Source organism: Callionymus lyra, chromosome 7 (genome assembly GCF_982586985.1).
Source record: "Callionymus lyra chromosome 7, fCalLyr1.hap1.1, whole genome shotgun sequence".
NCBI classification, from domain to species: Eukaryota; Metazoa; Chordata; class Actinopteri; order Syngnathiformes; family Callionymidae; genus Callionymus; species Callionymus lyra.
In genome coordinates this window covers 28,189,609-28,208,099 of record NC_141824.1, presented here as the reverse complement: position 1 = coordinate 28,208,099, position 18,491 = coordinate 28,189,609, and the positions used below count along the sequence as shown (strand labels likewise).

The window sequence follows — 18,491 nt, the reverse complement described above, 5'->3', positions numbered from 1 at the left end:
CATACAACTGAGTCCAAAGTCCCTGCTAAGTTTTGCTGATAAGAGGAGCCAATAAAGGGCGCAGTGTAAACATATGTCCACTCGGGCCAGAACCGACCTGACTGTGGATTTACATAAAGGTCCCATCAGCCGGCCCACTCATTACCATCTTTTATATCCCCCCTGCACTGAGAAGCATCATGGCAAAGTAGCTCCATCCTCCCCACGACAGGGAAGTCCAGCAGGTGTCAAAGACCAGACCAGAACCCGGAACTTTTGCTCCTTTTTCAGAGTTTCTGTCCATGGTCTAAAGTGGACCCAGCAGGCCTATGTTTGCTTTTTAATGTTCTCCAAGATGGTTTCCAAGCTGACATCCCTGCAGCAGGAGCTCCTCAGCGCCCTGTTGGACTCAGGAGTCACCCGAGATGTTCTGATCCAAGCCCTGGACGATATGGACCCCAGCCCGCCCGGATTTGGAGTTAAACTGGAGAGTTTGCCAATGTCGCCGACTCCCGCCGGCAAGATGAACGGGGGAGACTCGGACTGCAAGCCCGTGTTCCACACGCTCACCAACGGCCACAGCAAGGGCAAGATGTCCGGGGACGAGGGCTCGGAGGACGGGGACGACTACGACACGCCGCCGATCCTCAAGGAGCTCCAGTCGCTCAACACCGAGGAGGCCGCGGAGCAGAGGGCGGAGGTGGACCGCATGTTGGTGTGAGTACAGTTGTGTCCTCACTTTTGAAGATGTGTTTAGAAAAAAAAAAGTATATTAAAAGAGTGTTTACATTTTTAAAACAACCCGCCTCGACCGCCTTCTAAGTTAATAATTATTGTGAGCTTTGTCAGGTATCAGTTTAATTCAGTTTTTTTTATTAACTTTACTGCGAAGAGAAAACTAATAATTACAGGAATAAAATAAAAATTCAACAAGCGTTTTTTTATATGTATATTAATATAAAGCGCAATATAACCAAAGACACGCGTCTGTCTAATTTATTTCATTTTTTGTCACGAGCGCATTTTCCTAAATTAATTCCTTGTTCGATTTTAATTCTAAAAATATCAAAATAACGCTTTAAAGTGTGCGAGAAAAGACAGGAAAAGAAACAAAAACGAACCCACGTGTAGCTGCGTTGTTATTAATTTTATTCTATAAATCATCAACTGGAAGATACACAGTGGCGTGTGATTAGAGTGAATGGAGATCGGGTTATTCATTGTCAAAAGTTATAAACTAACATGATCCCCCACTTAACCAGCAGACTTACATCCACATTCTCCAAAACAAACAGACGTGTGTGGATTTTCTCTAATTTGCGATGTCACCGTCGTCTGGGCCTGATGCCGCCGCCATGTTTCCTCCGATAGTTTATGACACACTTGTCAACTTTTTCCTTCACACGGAGGTGCTAAACGGTAAATCGTGGCTGGATCAGGTAAGCCAAAACAACAATATATACATATATATATTTTATATATTAGCTTTCAAAAGCAGGTCAGCTTTCACCTACTTTTTAAAATCGCTTTTTAAGTAATTCTATTTCTTTTCTTGTCACTAAATTTCCTTGTCTTCATCATTTTACCACTTTTTAAAATCTATTAAAAAAAGCTTTCACCTAAAATAATTAAATGTATTAAAAACATTACTATTAAAAAATACGATAGTCATTATATATTATTTATCATTGTTATAATGTTAAAAGAAAAATTAAATTATATTAAAGTACCACCTCAGCCTTACCCAACGTTGTTTTCCACACAAAGTCCAAATTTCTCAACTCAAACTTGAACTAACCTTTAAAAATATTTACGGCCTATTAAGCCGTACACCGTGTGACTTTTCTATTGCTGCCAGAGGCCTTTACAAACAGGGAAGTACAATGGAATGATTCAAAGAACATTTGATTGTAAATCATTCATATTCCCCACTTACAGTTTCTTTCAAGTATAATCCCCTCGTCCTAAATGATACTATTGACATTGCTCGATTATATCAGTACTATTTTGGCTTCCTCAACGTTGTAATTTTATGTTGCTTGCTGGTAAAATGATTCATGTATCCGCCTCTGTGTTTTTTTTTATCTTCAGAGAAGATCCATGGCGCGCTGCCCGCATGATCAAAGGGTACATGCAGCAGCACAACATTCCCCAACGGGAGGTTGTGGACATCACAGGACTCAACCAGTCTCACCTCTCCCAGCACCTCAACAAAGGAACGCCCATGAAAACGCAAAAGCGGGCGGCTCTGTACACCTGGTATGTCCGGAAACAACGAGAAATACTCAGACGTAAGTTAATATTTGAGTTTCTCCTGGCTTGACTGCGGCTTGATTTATTGTTTGAATCTGAACAGCACTGTATGCATGTTGTGATGTATATGGAGGTCGCCGGAACCGGAATTGCATCATCCACACTATATTCTTGCAGTTACAGATAAATAGATCATACTTCCTTTTCCCTCAAAAAGCAGAAATAAAATACTAACATTAACATGATTTCCCAGGTTAGGTTTTAAATTGTGATATTCTAGGTGGTTAATCTCCTTAATATCCTGAAAACATTAAGCCTTCTCAAGAAAATCTACATTTACATTCTATGACTATATAGTAAATAATACTGAGAAGTTGTGATAGCTTTTTTACATTCTTATTTTATTTTAGTGTTTTAGTGTATGTAAAATTACTTATTGTCAATATCCTCCCGTGTTTAATAGTTTTGATTACATTTGCAACAATTATTTTGTTTGTACTTTTTTAGCATTTTTATTAGTGCAGCTCATAATTTATTATTTGTTGTATTTATACAAACAAGTAAAAGGAAATTAAGGCGAACTAAGTAATTTTAATATAGTTGTGTGTCTTTCTTTCAGAGTTCAACCAGGCAGTTCAGGGTTCCTGTATTACTATGGCCGACAGAGTGAACCAGGATCCAGTATTTTTTTTCCCAGAGTTCAATCCATCTGGGCACGCAGCCATGGGTCAGCCCGGGGATGATGCTGGCAGCGAACCATCCAACAAGAAAATAAGACGTAATCGCTTCAAATGGGGCCCTGCTTCACAGCAGATCCTGTACCAGGCGTACGAGAGACAGAAGAACCCCAGCAAGGAGGAGCGGGAGGCCCTGGTGGAGGAGTGCAACAGGTGAGCTCGACGCCAACAAGATATTTTCAAGATTACGTGAATATATTTGTTAACGGCTGAGTGTGTTTTGTGCAGAGCCGAGTGCCTCCAAAGAGGCGTGTCGCCATCCAAGGCTCAGGGTTTAGGCTCCAACCTGGTTACAGAAGTACGCGTCTACAACTGGTTCGCCAACCGTCGCAAAGAGGAAGCCTTCAGGCAGAAGTTGGCCATGGACGCGTACAGCACGCCGACCCACAGCATCAACCCTCTCCTGTCACACAGCTCGCCGCATCACCAGAACAGCACTTCACCTCCAAGTAAGATCCCAGGTCGTCCTGCGTGAGGAAGATGTTTGGCTGACACGAGACGATTTCCTTCAATTAAGAAGGAAATAGGCTGATAAGAGTTGAAAGACATTCATGATTTCTTCATAGTGAAAACGCTGTCAGGGTTGATGTGATCAGAGGGACGAGGCTAGAGTGATCAATGAGTGTGAGTGAGTGAGCTGAGCAAATTCCATTGTTATTCTGATCTTTGAAAACACACTGAGAACAATCCACATTGTACCTGCAATCTCCACTCCAAAGTCAGCATGGAGAGGAACCACACAAAGGGGCTCAACCCCGTGTCAGGCCTGGGTCAGACCAGGGTCAGGGTGGGGGCGCTGGAGACCGTTTAAGATTACCTTGACGTAGCGCCATCATTTCCACATTTGCTCCTCCTATATGAGCTGCTAATGGCTCAGTTTAGATAATTGTCAAAACGAGGAAGCAATATTGCTCTGACCATTTCACCCCAACCTGATGTTTGCATTGAGAGTAATTACTGTTGACAGAGACTAGCTGACGAGTAGACAACATAAAACAAGGCTGATTGGCTTCACGGAGCATTCGCCTCCATGCCATCACTCATCCGCCATAAAATTGTGATCTGAGAGTCGAGCCCATTGTGTCCCCTCGTGTCCGAACACGAGGCCGGCCTTTAAGGGAAAACAAACTGTTTGCCTTGGTTTGCTCTTTTACCTTTGCCTCAACTATTGTGAATTGTCTGTTTGCGTGAGGTCTTCTTCTGTGTTGTAACCTCGAACACCTGACCAGGCAGTGACCTCAGGTGACCGACAGGGTAAGACTCCGAGCTTCCCAAAAAAACCCTCAGCGAGCTGCTTACAAGGCATCCTGCTGGCGTTCTGCCGACTGCATCAGCTGGTTTTCAGTGTCAGCCTCTGGCCTGACAATAATATCCCAGCAGGGGGTCTCATTGCGTTGCTAGGGCACAGCCTGTATTATGCATGCTTAATGGACAATTAAAATCCTTTGGTACTACATCTCCTGGGCCTTTGATACAGCTCTCCTCGGACTTCTCCTCTCTATACTTTAGCTCAGCAGGCGGTCCCATTGTCCCTGGTGTATTAGAAGACTGCCATGACTGTAACCCAGGTTCATTTATCTCTGACTTTACAGCCTCCCCCTCTCCACTTTATGGGTGTTAGCAGAGTTGCTGAGGCTGCCCCAGACTCGGAGCAGCAGGAGCTGTCCACCGGGGGTATTGCCTCTTTCGGGTCAGACAGGACTGATGACCTCTTCTCTCTCCTTGTAGAGAAAGTCAACCCCCTTCTTTAGTGGCTGCCACACCTTCAGCCATCCTTGTGAGGTCACTACTGGGTCAGATCAAAGATGATCTTTTGGGAGTTTTTATTGATTCTGTTTTGGTTCATTGAGTAGTCGTCACAATTGGATACACATTCAAGCAGTGTGACGTGTAATTTGCTCCTGCAGAATCTTGTTATGTACATTCTTGTCGTTTCTACCCCCCGTCGATGTCAGGAATGTTTTTGGACATTTGAAAAAATGGGTTCCTTGGAGCTTTGATGACACTTCAATGTGTTCTTATCCATTTTTTTTACGTGGAAAAGTTTCCAATTGTGTAATTTTAAGGATGTCATCAAGTGACCCATGTTTTTTTCTTACTTTTTAAAATGTCTCTGTTCATTTAGGCCAAAAAAAAGACACAAAATAGAAAGTGTTTTATGCAAAATAAGAATTAAAAAATTGTGTTTGACGACAGTTTTATTAGTAAGTAAGTAAGTAAGTAATAGTCATTTGTAAAGCACCTTTCTAGACCAGGGTCATGTATTTCTACTATTGTTATCCTTACAGCACGTTGGACAGTTTACTTAATTTTGCATACATCAACATTTTGAAAGAATGTTTCAACTGTTTATTTGGTGGCTGGTGTAGTATTTATATGACATTACTCTGATTGCGTTTCCCCTGAATTGGGATATAAAAGAGTTCCTGAAATGTGGCATACAGGTCAAATTATAGCACAATAGAGGTATCATTTTTCTGAATTGCGCAAATTGAATGTGGATGAAGGGTCTCTTAAATTATTTATAGTTAAAGCAAGTATCATCATTATGTCCCGGGGCACAGTAAACGACTACAAATCTTAGCTGAGTAAGCTGAAGAGCTTCCTCCGGCTTGTCAACGATCCTGCCGATTCAGAAGTTTTGGATTCAGTGGGAGAGAAAAGTCTGTGGGCTGTGACGTCACCTCAGGCTAGGCTGCGACAGGGCCACTCTAAGAAAAGAGGGCCTAGCTTTGCACTTTCCACTGCCTCACAAAGAAGAGAGCGGGTACGTCCTGCAGAGACCCAGGAGGTCTGTCATATGTAGGGGGACGACAATGAGCACTGCCTGGGGTTGGGAAGCTGTGCTTTGATATTACATGGCTCACACAAGGAGCTAGAGGCTTTTAAACCCTCCGAACTTTCTGCTACAGATCCCATCCTGGAGTTCTCGCCCTCCCCCTGCTCTCAAAGAGCAAGACTCAGCTCTCCAGGCCACCAAAGTTTTATAGAATCTTTTAACACATTATTTATAGATAGGGCGATGTCTCTTCACAGAAACAAAAATATACAAAGTTTAAATCTAAAAATGACTGGGAGTCATGCTTTGGGGTTCTGTCAAGACAAACCGACCCGATCAGACAGAAAAACTAGACCAAACAGCATCATTCTCTCCCTGACACTTTGAAGAGGTCACTCAGCTCCGAGATAACTGCCGTTTTATGAGCCCTCTTCTATTGTGTGGCAATGGGGGTCATGAGTCCAATGGAGTGCTTTTATTGTTCGACGGCTGTGTTTACAAGGCGCGCTCAAGAGTTGTGAGGTTGCTAGCATGTTTTCTCAGGACAATATGAAGGCTGGACAAAATGGCTGTCGGTCACCTGAAGAGTAAATTATTACGCTTTTGACACAAGAAGGGGAAATGGTAATTTAGCCGATTACAAGTAAATTAATAATAAATAAACAAGAAAATGACAAATAATATTGAGGTCAAAACATTTTATTATTAAAAAAATGTTCTCAAGGGTAAAACAATTAAATAAATAAGTATACATTTCAACATTAAGCAAAAAGCAAAACATATCTTCATTTTTGATCAAAAAGGAATTGCATAATATTTACATAAATAATAGACTTAAAAAAACATAATCAAAAAGAAGCATTTCATATGAAAGGTATTTTATTTTTTTTACATTTATTTATATATAAAATAAACAAAGAGATGATTCTGTAATAAAATAATTGAACATTTATAAAGATTTTATTTACATTTATCCTCATTTGATTTACACTCAGCTGTAACTTTTACATCAAGTGTCAATAAGATTTTTAATCTCAGATAAAGGCTGCCTGTTCAAGTTGCCGTTGTTGATGTAAAAATCAATTTTTTTCCCTCCTCATTTTTTACCCTCCCTGACAGCACCGTTCCTTGTTCTTCTTAAAAACAATTTCATATCAGTGGAGCCTGTCAGCGGAGAGTGTAGGTGGTCACACCTGGGTCACGGACGGAGCGCTGATGGAAGATGGGAGATCTGAAGGCAAACATAGTCTGTCTCTGCACTGTCACTGCGAGGGCGGGGTCTTGTGTGAGCCTGAGAGGATAAGAATGTGTTTGACATTGTTTGTTATTGTGTAATGTTGACTCTGTTGATATCAGAGGGGGCCGGCATCTGCAAACAGACTTTTGATTGTCAGTGTTGGGGGGTTGGAAGGCATTCCTTCAGATGTGTGACAGCCCAGAAGTCTAGACGATTCTATCTAAGTCAAAGGCAGAAGTGAAAATGAACCTGTGGTGATGGGATGTTCGGTGTAGACGACCTTGGCGGAGCAGATAGCAGCAGAGCGCGGGTCAATGTGTTTGTTTGTGCTCCTCAGTCAAAGAGCAGGTGAGACTGCTGAGCCACATCCAGCTGTATTCCCGCTGCCCCGTTTCACTGCTCAACCTCCGTGCACGACTAACAGAGTCTATCTCCGTCTCTCAGTGCGATACAGCCAAGGCCCGGGCGAGGTCACCTCCTCCACGTCCATCAGCCACCACAGCAACAACGCCATGGTGACCAGCCAGTCGGTACTTCAGCAGGTGTCTCCGGGAGGATTGGATCCCAGCCACAGTCTGCTGTCACCCGACGCTAAGATGGTGAGTGAACACACTTCTCAGATTAGATAAGAGGTTCAGTTCAAACCTGCGAAGCAGGATCCGAAAACCTCATCGCACGTTGGCAACAATCGCTACATTGTGCAGCTGTGTATGGAAGGTGGCGAGCTGGTGGCAGGACTGCAGACTTCACCAGCAGTTAATCTGACAAAGGAACATTCAGTCTCATCGATTAAACGTCCCCTGCAGAGACACAACTCGGCGCAGAGAAATGACGCCAATGTTTGACTGTTTTTTTCCCTACTCCAGAGTTCCTCCCCTCTGACCTGCTCCAATATTTGATCAGCAACAAGAGCCCGAACAGAGCACTGTAGTGTTTGAGCAGTGGTGCAACTCCACATCTAATACTGTTTGTGTTTTTTTCGTCCAGCTGTTTGTGTTAGTCCACGCAAGCACATCTCATTCTCAGAGTCCATATTCTCGTGGTTGATTTCGGAGACTTGACCTCAAAAGATTTCTAAAAATAAAAAAAGAAACAGGATTAAGGGCCTTTTTCTCCAGATGTTCAATTTGTAAACTGACAACTTTTACTTAAAATCGAAAAAGATAAAAAGATAATAAATATTAAAAACAATGTATAAAGAAACATCTCTTGGAATGGAATTGGACACTTTCTGCTGAACTTTAAATTACTATTTATTTCATTGTCACTCAATTACACTTGTTCAAATTTTAAAATTTAGGATTTGGCCCCAAGTCTAATTTATATGTATTCCCATTACCATTAACAATTAAAACATCTTTTGTCTATATTTAGATCTCTTCAGGTGGCGGACTTCCTCCCGTGAGCTCACTGACAAGCCTCCACAGCTCCCATCACAGCCAACAGACATCAAACCTCATCATGCCTCTTCCCGGAGTCATGGCAATAGCACAGAGTAAGAGAGAGGAGCAACACTCCTGCCTTCCAACAGATTACTAAATGTCTGCGTTTCAACAGGTTTAAACTCGTCACAGTCTCAAACGGTGCCAGTGATCAACAGCGTGGCGGGCAGCTTGGCGGCGCTGCAGCCCGTGCAGTTCTCTCAGCAGCTCCACAGTCCACACCAGCAGAGTCTGATGCAGCAGTCGCCCAGTCACATGAGCCAGCAGCCGTTCATGGCCACCGTCGCACACTCACACAGTGAGTAGCCCTCTCTTCCCCCCTCATTCACTCATGTTTAATAATGTAAAAGAAGGGTTTTATTTTAACTTTTTGGCAGTGGTTGCCAAAGGGTTACCATCAGTTTGTTATACACTGAAATAACTTCATATATATTATGGATGACAAATGATGCACTTATCACATTATTGATTCTTCCATAATAACCAATGGTGTAACGAGAAAAAAGAGATAGTATTACTAAGATCGTTATCTTATCATTTTTCTTTTAAGATATCAAGGAAACATTGTTATGATAGAATACTGATAAACTGTAAATTGCATATTATTTCATAACTATGGACACATCAATAACAAAAAACAACAATATGGTTTTTCAAACTAGTATTTAAATTCATTTTGATTTATTTTGCTTTACAAGAAATACTCATGAGGGCTGCATAAATAAAGTCAAAGGTCAAACATTGTTCAGATCTGCATTACAACTTGTGTCTGCAACATATCAACAGTTTAACGTTTATCTGTGTTCTCTTTTTTCTAGTGTATTCTCACAAGCAGGAGCCGCCACAATACTCCCACCCGTCACGGTTCCCCTCGGCCATGGTGGTCACAGACGGCAACAGCCTCAGCACGCTCAGCTCCATGTCCTCCGGCAAGACGGTGAGTCTGTCATACAACCCACACATGAGATGAGACGGTAAACTCGTTGCACCAGAACACTTGCATCTCCGGATCTTTCACGCATCAACACATGAACAACAGTAGTGTGATTCTGTGTTGCTTACTTGTTTAATTCCTGTCACATTAGGACGGTGCTGTAAACAAGATGGTGCAACTCGGGGGTCTCTCCTGGGTAAATACAATTTCATCAGTTCAGTCCAAGTCAAATCTACTCACAACTGCCACTTGTTTGTCACTGATTTCACAAAACTAACAGAAAGGAAAACTCCTTCAGATTTCTATTTCCTCTTGAGCCGTCGTTCAATCAATCAGCCGTTCCTTCACCCCGAACGGCTCTTGATTAACGTCCCCCTCCTTTCACTTTCCTGGCTGATAGTTTCCTCGGCTGTCAGGAAATGAGCCTCACTGTTAATCAAAGTTGTGCGGCCATTTGTCCTTCGACTTTTTTTCACGCTACACCGGAGCCTAGGATGAGATGGGTCAGTGGCGGGGAGGGAGGGGGTCTCGGCCTGGCTGTGATCACACCTCTCTTCCTCTTTCCGACTTCTCCCTGCTCTCGGTGAGCGCTCTAGCCTGAAATGTTGTCCACGGTGCTTTCACACGCTCAATTTCCCACGCTGAGACCGAGTGATCGCAGCCATGCCACTGACAGAAGGGATGGTTGATGAGGTGGAAGCTGTGAGCGGAGCCGTGGAAGTCACCTGTAGTGCAGACCTGGGAAAAGTGCAGCCAAGGGGCCGAATGCAGACCTTTGCCTGTGTTTATGTGGCCAGAGTTAAATATAAACATGCAATCAAAGCAGACCCGCTATTGATAGTCATAGATTTCATCACTATTTAACATCTAATCCATAACCTTTTCAAGTTCTTTCTTTTTCACCTTCTTTTTTTTCCACCATTGTCTACGTTTTGTTACCGGTAACTAACATGTTATTCAGTGTTTACTTTATAATAACATTATAACAAGTACATGAGTGCTATCAGAATATTGTTGAAACTTGAAAACTTTGTTTATTTATTTTTTAATGTCTAATTTTTCAAGCATTTAAATCTTATTTTTAATAATTTAATTCAATACTTTCTGTTTTGAAAGGTTTAAAAAGTTGGCATTTTTATTCCAATTCCAATCATTCAAAAACATTATTCAAACTGTATATATATTTTTTCTTAATTTAAATTAGAAACATAGTTTAGTAACTTAAGTCTTAATTTAAATATTACATTTTTATTGTCTTATGGCACCTTGTCAAACCTTTTATATTGAATTTAAAAGGCGACAAATAATGCAGTGCTAAATAAAACTTTTGAATAAAAAATTCAAGTTTTGATACACTAATACTTCTTGACCTTTAAGTGCAGTGCAAAGTAATCTGGAGGGTTAAACAAGTTTAGAGGGAACAAAAAATAATCCAAACAGACAGAGAAGAGGAAATACAAAACTGTGGTCATTTTTGTTCGTCATGTTTCGGTTTACAACCTGCAGCCCCATAAAAAATAATTCCGAAATTTGTCTTCCGAAGAAGAGAGCCATAACTTTCATTCAAGACTTTGTTTTGTGACTTCATCAAACATTAATTTCATCCGACCAGTCTTGAGGGATTAGTTCTCCATCTAGGCGGAATCTTCTTATCAGTGCTTCATTTGGAAACTGAATCCTTCTTCTCCTTTATTACGCTCACTGTTTACCAAGACCCCCCTCCTCTCTAGTCTACCTGCGACCCACCTATACGTCTAATGACTCGGGTCTTAGCCTCAGGTCACCTTTATCAGGTCTCAGCGGGGTCAGCTGCCTCCTCCCCTCCAGAGGCAGCAGAAAAATATGTCCCACAAACAAAGTAAAACTTTGAAGGAGGCGGAGGAATGTATTTGGTCAGGTGTGGAGGTGCTTCTTTTATGTAAGTCTAACTTCTCCTCCCTCCTGGTTTGTTTTCAGTGTCCTCTTCAAGCCTGGTGAGAGCATCCACCTGACCCCCTCGCTGCCCGGCAACCACAGCACATTTTTCCACTACTGCTCCACGGTAGCCATGACTACGGGCGACAGCTCGCTGGACAAGAGTCGGTCAACAAATACTGGGCTGGACGTCGATGGAAGAAGAAGAGAAACTGAATGTGAACAGACTGGATTCACCTCTAATCAACTTTGATAATCTGACCCTTCATTCCTTCGTTGGTCGCACTTCTATTTCCCTGACCACTTGAAGGGTCCTGAGAGGCTCCAGACCTTCTCCCCTGGACTCCAGTAACAGTTGGCCAGGTGAAGACCTCTTGCTTGTATCACGGACAGCGGCAGATCTACTCTGAGTATCCTGCAGATGAGTTCTTCAAACTCTAGCTTTTCATTTCATGGTGTTTGGTGAGAACAAAAGTGATATAGAAGTTTATAAACAGTGTCGCTCCGGCTGCTACATCAATCCATCCTGCTCTCCTTACACTTAAAACCAACTCTTTTAGAATCAGTATTCACTTTCCATGACTCGGCCGCCCGCTCTGAACAAAACCTGGAGATGTGATCGCCAATAATGGACCTGAAAACGCTCTGGGAAACTGTGATTCGAGGTGAAACTGAGAGGATTTTACCCACAACCCTGACAATCACAAGAGTCTTCCATGTGCAAGTGACGCCACGGGGAGTCGCTTACGTTTAAACTGTGATCGGAACACTTTGACAATCTTAAAACGGACTATGCAAATGCATAAAATGGATCCTGATCAGAACTTGAGGAGGAAAAATGCACTCGGTAGATGGAACCATAAAAAAGATTTGCTGTTGATAAAGCTGCCTGATGAAGTTTTTCAAATTCAATGTACAGTCAGTAGTGTATAAACACATGGACTTTTTTTTACTTGTCCACATAGTCAACATAGTTTTACACTAGAATGTGAACATAACTTGATAAGTGGGGGCTCCAAATCTGTATGCAAAGAAGCGTCAGTATCAGTAAAGAAAAGACGTACTGATGTGTTCTGCTGAACTTGCAGTTTTTCATGGGCTAACTCTGCACATTTAGCTCATCTCTGTAGCATGTGCCAAACTCACAGCCCAGGGTCCTAATTCCATCCAAGTCATTTTTGTTGCCCCTAAAGAACTAGAAATTCACCAAAAACTGCATCACCTCTAGTACTTAAGCTAACTTGATTGCAAAAATAGCCAGAAAGTAGTCTTTATAAATGCCTACAATTAATCTGTAGGTATGAAAAGGATAAGAGGGAATTCAATAGATGTCTATGTATTTTGAAAATAAACACACAATGCTTTACACTTAACTTTAGCTCTGATAATTAAAACTAGGCTGATATTCTGTTGAATTGAACTCTAAAACCAGACATTTTATTCAGACCACAACTTGGATTGGGGTTACAATGTTGCCTCTTGCATGGTTGAGTTTGGCACTTTCCTGCTATAGTGGGCTAAGAAACCTTTTTCTGCAGTAGTTGGTGCCAATATTTAACAAATGTTCCTTCTGGCTCAGCTCTTTTCTTGCGACTCATGTTTCTGTGTAAGCTTATATCTATGTTCGATGGGACTGAGATTTCTCATTGACCACGGCGGGACCTATTTTAATAGTTCATCACTATTCTCTGTGTCAGATCAAAACTAATATTATCATTTGTAAGACTTCGGATTTACCCAGTTTGACAAAAGAAAAAAGACATGTGTGATGTGAGTACCCCTGTGTGTATATGTGTGTGTCTGTGTGTGCTTCAGAATCTACACGTCACGCAGGCTTGAGTGTCTGAGCAGAGCTCAGTCACACACTCAGAACGTGGCCCTTCCCCTGAGTGGAAACCTCAGGCTGTTGTTTGCACATGGGTTCAGGTGAATTTCAGGAATGGGACTCGCCCTCCCTATTCAATCTCTTTCCCTCTTCTTGCCACCCCTGGTCATCACAACACGTAAACATTGATCATACTCCTCGTCATAACTCTCACAGACCCCCCCTCACAAGTATTCCGAAGCACAACAGTGATGAGAGTGAGACATCAGAGGTTGTTGTGACAGCGGAGATTCTCATCACGCAGGAATCCAGACACAGTACGACAGTATTACACACATTCCCAGAGTGGTGGGATGATGGTGGGAAAAAAAAGAGGTCTCTCCCTATTTGGAGTGAATTTTAAAGACACAAAACCTCTGAGTGATCCAGTCTGCTGTTGAATATTAGGTCAGTACCGTGTTGTTGTTTTTATGTTGTGACTGTTATTGATCGACTGCCATCTGATCAGGCGGCGCCCACATGTGTGACAGGATGTGATTTTATTTTTTCTTTGCTTCTTAATGTATTATTTTTGTATAAATCAATCATAAATCATTATTTATACTTTTGAGAAAATATTGATATTTCAAGTAAAAGATCTTTTTGAAAAGTGATCTTGTGCTTTTTCCCCTGTTTTGTGTGTGTGTTTGTTTTGTGTGACCAGAATTATTTTTATGCCATAATAAAAATCTAAAGTTCCATAAATAATAACAATAATAGTAATGCATTTCATTTAAAGACACCTTCCTAAACCAAGGTTCGCACATATACAGTATATTATATTAAAATAATGATTATTAATTAAATAAATATATTACAAAGAAAACACAAAGATAAATAAAACAAAAACATGCACATTTCAAAAAATATTATACATTAATATGGATAAATGGATAAAAAGAAAAACATCTGTTCTGTAAATGTATTAATTATTAATATAGATGAGATTTTATTGTCTTCAACAATGTTTTGGTCCATGTATATGACAAGCTTGCAAAAAGCAAAAACAAGTATCAACAGTAACATGAGGGAATTCTCACGCTAACTTTACTGTCATAGAAATAGTTTTGTCCAGATCCAGGAAATAAAAAGGAACTTATTTGAATACATCCTCATACAACAGACAGGTTACAAAATCCTTGTCTGCACCTTATCCAAGACCCCGACACCGGGTTGACCTGCCGCTGCCTGCACTGGGCCTCCTGCTGGTCGCAGCCTTGTAATCCACTGATGTTGCTGCATTTGCTTTTCAATGACTCTTTGATACTCAGGCCCAGGAAGCCTGTGAAGATCTGAGCGACCCTCTTTTGAGGTCCTGGGCTCAAAGAAAGCAGAAGAAGTGTTTGCATCTGTGTGGCTCTGATCACAAACACAAAAGTCTCCAAAGTAGAAACTCCAGTCATTAGCATTCTCTCACAGAGCAGAGCACTGTTGAGAGATCAATTAAAACTATTAATTAAATCACAACAGATACATTTTTTTTTAATTTTAATTCCTTGTGTTAAGCTTGTATATTACGAGGTGGTACGAGGCCTCAGAGTTTACCCGGAGGAGAGCTGTGGGACCAACTCTGAGCTACAAAGGGGCAAAGAGCTGGAGCTGCAGGGTGAATGTGGCCGTGTGTTTAGCCGTGTCACAAGAAAAGACAGAACATCAACTCCAGCTGAGGCCCAAAGGGTTAATGGGTAAGACTGCCCAGCAGGGGTCAAGGGTCAGGAGGCCGCTCTCTGCCAGGACTAATTGGTCACTGCGACCGGAGTTTACGCCGAAGTACATACACATGCGTGGAGCTGCTCTGCCCGCCAGTCTTCCATCATGCTGTTGTGTTTCAGGTACAGTCATGGAGATTGGGCCGGTTTCCAAGGTAACAATCATGACCCTTCACCTCAGAACATCACCTCCAACGTGACCTTTTGACTTTTTGTTTGGGTGTTTTAACTGTTAACTGTAATGAAATGTATAATATAAAATTTAAATATGGCAGCTGAAGCGGCTCTTGTTCAAGTATCTACTGGATACGGGAGCGTGACTCCAAATATACATCTTTTAATCTGAATCTTCATCCCACAAATCTTTTTATCTTCTAGCTCAACACTTTGATTGTCCTTAGGTTTTTTTTAAATAACTGAATTCAATCATTTCTATTCATTGATTAATTTAGTTATTATTTTAATAGTTGAAAAAAAAATTAGAATATTTTCAAAATGAAAGATTTTTTTGATATTGAGTTTGATGTTCTAATTCCAATTAATATAATTAAAAAATTAAATGTTTTTCATTTTTAGCCTTTAAAATTCAATTGAATTGACCCGCCTGGAAGTTTCATCATATATTTATTTTTTGGAGATTTATTTTTGAGTTATTGGAATGACAATGTCAAACTCTATTTAAGGGGAAAATACATTCCTTTAAAAATATTAAAACATTTTTATTTAATTATTTAAATATCAAACACCATTTCAATAAAAACGTTTGAATTTTCACAATTTGAAATTTGATATTCAACCATTCAATATTGTGATAGCCCTAATATACTTCCATACCTGACCCCCACGAAAATGACGTGCATGTGTTAAATCATTTCATTTCAAAGCCTTCAATGATTCCTGAATGAAAATTGAAGAAGAAACCATGTTTCTAATAAATTAAGATGAAAAATAAACAAAAATACAAATGAAAATCGTCATGTCTGCGGCTAGCACTCTTAGCCACTAGCTAAGCTAGCAAATGTATTATTAAGTTCCTACATTAGCTGTATTTCTTCTTTTTTTTTAAACAGATACATTTGTTATAATGCATTAAGGGTTGACAGTGAAGCTAAATTCACCTTGGTTCCTGCAAGGGTGAGTGATGTTATCTGCTGCACCAAACTATTATTTTTTTAAATTATGCTTTGAAACAAACCAGACAGTTTTTTCCATCATTGTTGCTGATTTTTCTCTCATTTACATTTAAAACAGCTGGTGGTGAGGTCCCAGGCTTCTGGACAAGTCTGACAGATACATGTTGTCTTGCTGATGCTGTCACCCGAAAACGTCAATGATTTATGGAGACTAGAGGGACGCCCAGATTGAAACCCCGGTTAATGTTCACCCATCGGGTCGGACCTCCTCACCAGGGGGGCTGCCACTCGACCGGTCCAGCCATCGAAAAGGCCGTGAGTGACTGGACCGGCCTCCAGCTAAACCCGGTCCACACAGCAGGGAGGGAAAGCCCTGAGATCTATGAGGAGACTGACGAGTACTAATCACCATTTTGTCAAGAGAGTCAAATTTATCAGAAGATTTCAACACTAAAAATCCTTTATAAAAATAAATTTCAAGTTGTTAAAAGTATACGATAAAAATGGAAACTATACTCACTGATTGTGTCAATATTATAATAATGGCATTATAAATAACATTTGACCTAATCATTTTAAAATAATTATGTATTATCATCATTGGAGGTTCTACATGTTGAATATATATAACGGACTTCAAATCAATACAACTGAACAAAAGAGGGTTAAAATGGTTAGAAAGAGTAATAACTTAGAAAGAGTGAATTTATGCCGATACTAGATAATAATATTTAGTATTTTTTAAAGCAGTTTATGGGTTGTTATTGTAGTTTTTATTGCCTTACCGTACAAAAAAAACAAACATCCGATACAATAATGATGATGATATTACTTATCTAACTTTTAAAAATATATATAAAACCAACAAGTTAAATGGTTGGTTTTTGTATTACAATGTTGAAGCCAAATAATTTAATTATAATAACTCTCCACACCACAACTTTACATATATTATACGTAAGGTTATATCCCTGCTGGTGTCGATCAGCCTTAAATCACTGCTAATGAATAAACGTGTTGCTCAAAGGCTCAGTGTAGGGCAGGTGATGGATGGTGGAGGGTCTTGTCATCGGTGCCTTACACTTACTCCCATTAAGCTGTAAATCTTTCACATCAGCCGCTCAGACAAAGCCAGAGAGGTTTTTCTCTTGTCGTCACATGGTGCAACAATGAAACAAGCTTCTGAATCGTTTTCAGCTCCAAACACAAAGAGCTCAGAACTCACTGCAGCCAGTTAAAATGTTCAACAAGACAGCCAGCAGAGACACAGGGGTCATAACTCACTCAAAAATATCTGTATAATAACAGGTTATTATGACACAGCATAACAACTAACCTTAAGATGGTTTGGATATGTGAGGGGGTGTGAAAGACCTAACGTCATTATTTATTATAGCACATTTTAAAATTGATGCCTTTGAAGCTGTTGGGTTGGAATCTGATGCCAAACTCACAACGTTTTAATCTGCACATCAAAATCCTCAAAAACTAATTTGTAAAAAGGGAAAACAAATATTGTAAAATGTGTAAATCTCTCATTTTTTATTTAATATTACGTATATAAGAGTTTAGTCATAAAGGATATAAGAAAGAAAGTAGGTAAGAAAGTAAAGCATATTTTAAACGTATCATTCAAAAAAAATAAAACAAGAGTCAGGTGTGTCAAATACATAGTATGAAAGATTTATATTTATTAAAACGTTTTTTTTTTTTTTTTTTTAATTAAAGGGTGAACATGTGTACTTTATGTCTTTCTATATAAATAGGTTGGTTTGATTTGAGTTAATATCAACACTTTTCTTTAGCATTTGCTTTATGCCCACATTTTGATTTTATTATTTTTGGCCTTAATCAAGATGTATTTACAATAATTCTTACAGGCTTTTCCTTGATTTTCTGGAACTCCTGTTGTGTTATCAGTTTTATCTTGATCTTTAAAATATATACTTTATTGAATATTGTTTTGATTGTTTAAGCACTTTGTGACCCTGGTCTGGAAAAGCGCTATACAAATAACATTTACCTTCTTACTTACTTACTTACATGCAACATAGCCAAATATTTATTTAGGTTCTTAAATATAACATAGACGTTTCTACTAAATGGGACATTTTAATACGTATCCAAAAAGAGTTAAACAGTGACATCGTCTGGCTGATTTAAGTAATTAGTTTGCTCTTATTTTCCCTTATTCCACTGTTACATTGATTATTGTTTAAACAGTATTATGAATCGTATTATTTTACTATGTATTATTAATATGTATGCTTTTATTTATATTGATGTTTTCACAAATAAAAACAACAAAAAGTCAACTCTTATAACCTTTTCTTTTCTAGAACTTTTCAGCCCCATTTTGATTATTTGCAATGGATGGACAGATATACAGATGTGTATACGAATTTAAAACAGGTATTAATTAAATTGGGTACAGTTTAAAAATATATAACTAAGAGGTTTTGCCTGTCAGACTCTACTCAGGGCCGTGACGCTCCTCGCTCTTGACGTCA

General features: G+C 39.9%; 1 protein-coding gene across 1 annotated transcript; it reads left to right on the top strand.

Moving 5' to 3' along the window:
• The first annotated feature begins 98 nt into the window (after positions 1–98).
• Positions 99–13,753, top strand: hnf1ba (HNF1 homeobox Ba). The gene is made up of 10 exons (XM_087795887.1): positions 99–696; positions 2,071–2,270; positions 2,852–3,122; positions 3,198–3,418; positions 7,430–7,584; positions 8,360–8,480; positions 8,543–8,725; positions 9,246–9,364; positions 9,513–9,557; positions 11,318–13,753. The coding sequence occupies exons 1-10, from the start codon at positions 323–325 to the stop codon at positions 11,336–11,338; spliced, it is 1,710 nt and encodes a 569-aa protein (XP_087652013.1). The 5' UTR covers positions 99–322; the 3' UTR covers positions 11,339–13,753.
• Positions 13,754–18,491: the final 4,738 nt, after the last annotated feature.